At 42.6% G+C, this 5,262-nt stretch overlaps 1 protein-coding gene across 1 annotated transcript in view; it reads left to right on the top strand.

The window, feature by feature from the left end:
- Positions 1-5,262, top strand: part of TMCC1 (transmembrane and coiled-coil domain family 1) — a 27,794-nt gene that overhangs the window by 8,784 nt on the left and 13,748 nt on the right. Inside the window, exons 2-3 of the mRNA XM_008574051.1 lie at positions 1,468-2,206; positions 2,506-2,725. Coding sequence (XP_008572273.1) covers positions 1,468-2,206; positions 2,506-2,725 — 959 coding nt within the window. The remainder of the gene's footprint in view (positions 1-1,467; positions 2,207-2,505; positions 2,726-5,262) is intronic.

The raw sequence follows: 5,262 nt of genomic DNA, 5'->3' as shown, positions 1-5,262 counted from the left end.
ACTCTTTTTTTTTTTTTTTTTTTTAAAGATGACCAGTAAGGGGATCTTAACCCTTTGCTTGGTGTTGTCAGCACCACGCTCAGCCAGTGAGCAAACCGGCCATCCGTATATAGGATCCGAACCCGGGGCCTTGGTGTTATCAGCACCACACTCTCCCGAGTGAGCCACGGGCCGGCCCAGCTAACTACTTTCAAGTGTGAAAGTTTAAATTTTCAAATCTGAGCAATTTGTCTTTTTCTTCAACTCCTTTGAATGGTTCTCAGTCATACGAAAGGTAGTGTGCATGATTTGGAGTCTCTTGCCTAATAAAAACCTTTTACAGATAAAACTCACAAAATTTGGGCTCCAAAAGACCTGACCTTGGTCCTTAACTTGTTTAATTACTTACCTCTTGCTATCCGTGTCCCTCAGTGTTCACCTTATCTTGCTTAAGTTTATCACAGTTACTTGTGATTTGATAACATTCACCCTTGCCACTTTCAGCAGTACCTTCTCATTCTTACCTCCACCTGTCTCCAGCTACCTATTAACTGTCTTATTAGAATAGAGAGAATTGGGCCGGCCCGTGGCTCACTCGGGAGAGTGCGGTGCTGATAACACCCAGGCCCCGTGTTCAGATCCCATATAGGGATGGCCAGTTTGCTCACTGGGTGAGCATGGTGCTGACAACACCAAGTCAAGGGTTAGGATCACCTTACTGGTCATCTTTAAAAAACAAAATAGAGGGCCGGCCCGTGGCTCACTCGGTAGAGTGCGGTGCTGATAACACCAAGGCCACGGGTTCGGATCCTATATAGGGATGGCCGGTTTGCTCACTGGCTGAGCGTGGTGCTGACAACACCAAGCCAAGGGTTGAGATCCCCTTACCGGTCATCTTTAAAAAAAAAAAAAAAAAAAAAAGAATCATCCCATCATCCATGGCATGATTTGGATAGAAAAACACTGTGATAAAAATTAGATTTTTATATCTGGCCAACAACATAACTTTTCTTGACAACATTTTTAGATGACCATAATCTGTAAGTGTGGATCAGAATTATAGTGATGTCTCAACGCCAAAATGGTTTTCCTATAATTAAATTAAAATGCAGGTGCGCCTTGATGCACATAGATGTTTTTCTGAACAAAAGTATGTGTGAAGAACATGAATTCATTCATGCTTTAACCCACTAAGGGAGCTTTGTTATTAAAAGAAATACTGTGATAAATCCTTTAGCAAAGGAAAAATACCCTCAGTTTAAATCTTCAGCAAATCTCTTTTCATATATCTGTTTTGTTTAAAGTATATTTGTATGATGACAGTATCCAAGAGGAAGACAGGGCTTATACAGAACAGGAGGAATTATAGGTCAGCTATCTGTTCTGAGATTTGAGAGTGGGTAAATTTTCAATACATTTGATCCCTTGACTCCAGAGAGGTAGTCCTCTTGGCTCTTTCTAACATCCACCTCTTGCTTTTTATGTTAGATCGAGCGGTTGGAAGTAAGCAGCCTCGCCCAGACTTCCAGTGCAGTGGCCTCCAGCACTGATGGCAGCATCCACACAGACTCTGTGGATGGAACACCAGACCCTCAGCGTACAAAGGCTGCCATTACTCACCTGCAGCAGAAAATCCTGAAGCTCACAGAACAGATCAAGATTGCACAAACAGCCCGGGACGACAACGTTGCTGAGTACTTGAAGCTTGCCAACAGTGCAGATAAGCAGCAGGCAGCCCGCATCAAGCAGGTATTTGAGAAGAAGAACCAGAAATCTGCCCAGACCATCCTCCAGCTACAAAAGAAGCTTGAGCACTACCACAGGAAGCTCCGAGAGGTGGAGCAGAATGGGATCCCCCGGCAGCCAAAAGATGTCTTCAGGGACATGCACCAGGGTCTGAAGGATGTGGGAGCAAAGGTGACTGGCTTCAGTGAAGGTGTGGTGGATAGTGTCAAAGGTGGACTTTCCAGCTTCTCCCAAGCCACCCACTCAGCAGCAGGGGCTGTGGTCTCAAAGCCCAGAGAGATTGCCTCACTGATTCGGAACAAATTTGGCAGTGCAGACAATATCCCTAACCTGAAGGACTCTTTAGAGGAAGGCCAAGTGGATGATGGGGGGAAGGCTTTGGGGGTGATTTACAACTTTCAGTCAAGCCCAAAGTATGGTAGTGAGGAAGATTGTTCTAGTGCCACTTCAGGCTCAGTGGGAGCCAACAGCACCACTGGGGGTATCGCTGTAGGAGCATCCAGCTCCAAAACAAACACCCTGGACATGCAGAGCTCAGGATTTGATGCATTACTACATGAGATCCAAGTGTTCTACAGTGATTTGGTAATCAGGTATCATTATTCTTTTTGTGTCTGTACCTGCAAATCCATTTATTTATCCTATGATCTGTAGATATTATATACCAGGAGGAAGGCCAAGTGGATGATGGGGGGAAGCCTTTGGGGGTGATTTCCAACTTTCAGTCAAGCCCAAAGTATGGTAGTGAGGAAGATTGTTCTAGTGCCACTTCAGGCTCAGTGGGAGCCAACAGCACCACTGGGGGTATCGCTGTAGGAGCATCCAGCTCCAAAACAAACACCCTGGACATGCAGAGCTCAGGATTTGATGCATTACTACATGAGATCCAGGAGATTCGGGAAACCCAGGCAAGACTAGAGGAATCCTTTGAGACCCTCAAGGAACATTATCAAAGGGACTATTCCTTAATAATGCAGACCTTACAGGAGGAGCGATATAGGTAAGTTATATGGAATTAAAATCCTAAGCTATTTGTTTGAGGTTCTTCTCCCTTTGGATATAGGGAAGTGGCTTCAAAAGGTCTTTGTCTTTCTCTAGAGTGTCCAGAGCACTTTAGATATGTCATATGACATCAATATAAGTTCCTATTTCATAGAGAGCAAAATAGAGGGATAGGAGTTAAATGACTCCCAAGATCACACAGTGATGAAGCATTTTAGTTACAGGATGAACCATTACTATGACTTTCCAGTCTTCCATTCCAGTTTAGAACTTTAAAATGAAGCCCAAGCTTTCTAAGGCATTTCACATATTTATTTATTATCACGGAATCACTAAATTATTGCAACCTATAACTGTACTACGTGGAATTCAAAAGATCTATAATTCTCAGAACTCTGTGGAAATCAAAGATATATCCCAGCCAAAATGTAGTGAATGAACCTTATAGATATTTGGCCTTAAACATACTTATCTGGCAATTGATGTAGAATGATTAGACTGGAAATAAATCCAGATAAGCATGTCTGTTACCTTTTTTGTGGATTGACAGATATTTGAATGGGTGTGGACTTAAACATGAAGTGGTTTTACGGTAGCTAGAAAATTCTCAAAGGGTTAGATGCTTTGAGTCAATCTGTGCTAAAGGCAGAAGCTGGTCTCTTTTTTGTGTTTCATATTACAGTACATATTCATATTAGACCACTGTTAGTTCTCCAAATGTGTGTCCTTTCCCCTTGTTTCCTTCACATGCGGAGAGAAATAATATCCCCCATGGAGTACTCATTCAGATCCAAACTTTGTCAGCCATAGATAGGCCACCTCATGATGCAGGTTAAGAACCAGTCTTATGGGAGCCACAGATCATGTCAGGCCTTGAAGGACCTGGGTTCGGGTCCTGTCTCAGTTACTAACAAGAGGAAATCCTCAGAATTGTGACATATAGTTTAAATAATTTTTTTTTTTTTTTTTTTTTTTAAGATGACTGGTAAGGGGATCTTAACCCTTGACTTGGTGTTCCCCCCCCCACGCTTACCCAGTGAGCTAACCGGCCATCCCTATAAGGGATCCGAACCCGGGGCCTTGGTGTTGTCAGCACCGCACTCTCCCGAGTGAGCCACAGGCCGGCCCAAGTTTAAATAATTTTTATGTAGGGACCGGCTCATGGCTCACTCGAGAGAGTGTGGTGCTGACAGCACCAAGGCCACGAGTTCGGATTCCATATAGGGATGACCAGTTGCTCACTGGGTGAACGTGTTGCTGACAACACCAAGTCAAGGGTTAAGATCCCCTTGCTGGTCATCTTTTAAAAATAAATAAATAAATAAATAATTTTTATGTAAAGCATACAGCTCAGTGTCTCGTCCCATAGTGCTTGATTGATGTTAGGTAGCAGCTGCTGTTAACTGTTACCTCCCTCTGAACGTGAAGACCTGGGCAGTCCACAGCCAATTGCTCAAAAAACAAACAAAACTACCTAGTTGGACTCCTTTATTTTGAGTAGATAGCAAAGTATTCCAGTTTTTAAATTCCTCCAGAGCTTAAAATTCATATAAGTCTTGTTACATCTTTGAGTCAGATGTAGGCCAATGTGAGAAAATCAGATAGAAAAAACAGGTCCCCCAAAGCCCACCTTTGTATACATTTAAAATATAAGTCAGAGGAGCTGGCTGGTGAACTCAGTTGGTTAGAGCATGGTGCTGATAACACCAAGGTCCCGGGTTGGATCCCTGTCCCAGCCAGCCACCAAAAAAAATAAGTAAGTCAGAAAGAGGACAGGACTTTAGCTACTCATCATCACCTCATCAGATGGATCAAGTCCAAGCCACTTAGGAGGGAATGAGCAGTGCATTTTTTTCATTGAATTTTGGGTTCTCTGTAATAGGTAAATGACTAGTTTTATGGAATGAGGAGGAAATAAATAAAACTTTAGAACTTTCAAAAAGAGAGGTAAAACTTGGGGAGTGAGGGACAGACATTATATAATGTGTAATCTGACCTGTTTTGTCATCCCACTTCAGCCTTATCTTGAAGAAAGAAAAGCCTTTTTTCTCCAAGAAAGACATTGGAAAAGTCAAAACTGTTTTATCCAGTTTTTTTGCACTGATAATTCCCTGTATAGAGCAATTAGAGATTTCCCCATCATTACATATGTAACAATAAATATATTTATCCAACTTTGTTAGTTATGTGAACATTTCACACAGGTGGAATTTTTTCCATAATTTGAAGCCTATTTTAAGCTCCAAAACTTTTCACATTTTAAGAGTTTTGGAGGAATTTCTCTATCTTCTTTTTAACAAAGTAACAAATTTTTTTTTTATTTTTTATTTTTTTAAAGATGACCGGTAAGGGGATCTTAACCCTTGGCTTGGTGTTGTCAGCACCACGCTCAGGCAGCGAGCCAACCGGCCATCCCTATATGGGATCCGAACCCGGGGCCTTGGTGTTATCAGCTGTCCCGACCCGCGGGATATTCAACGCAGACCCTGGAGGGGGGAGTGGGAATTGGATGGGACAAGAGACACGAGAAATTGA

The sequence above is a fragment of the Galeopterus variegatus genome, unplaced genomic scaffold, assembly GCF_000696425.1.
Source record: "Galeopterus variegatus unplaced genomic scaffold, G_variegatus-3.0.2 Scaffold990, whole genome shotgun sequence".
Classification (NCBI taxonomy): Eukaryota; Metazoa; Chordata; class Mammalia; order Dermoptera; family Cynocephalidae; genus Galeopterus; species Galeopterus variegatus.
This window is presented reverse-complemented; position numbering and strand designations above follow the sequence as displayed.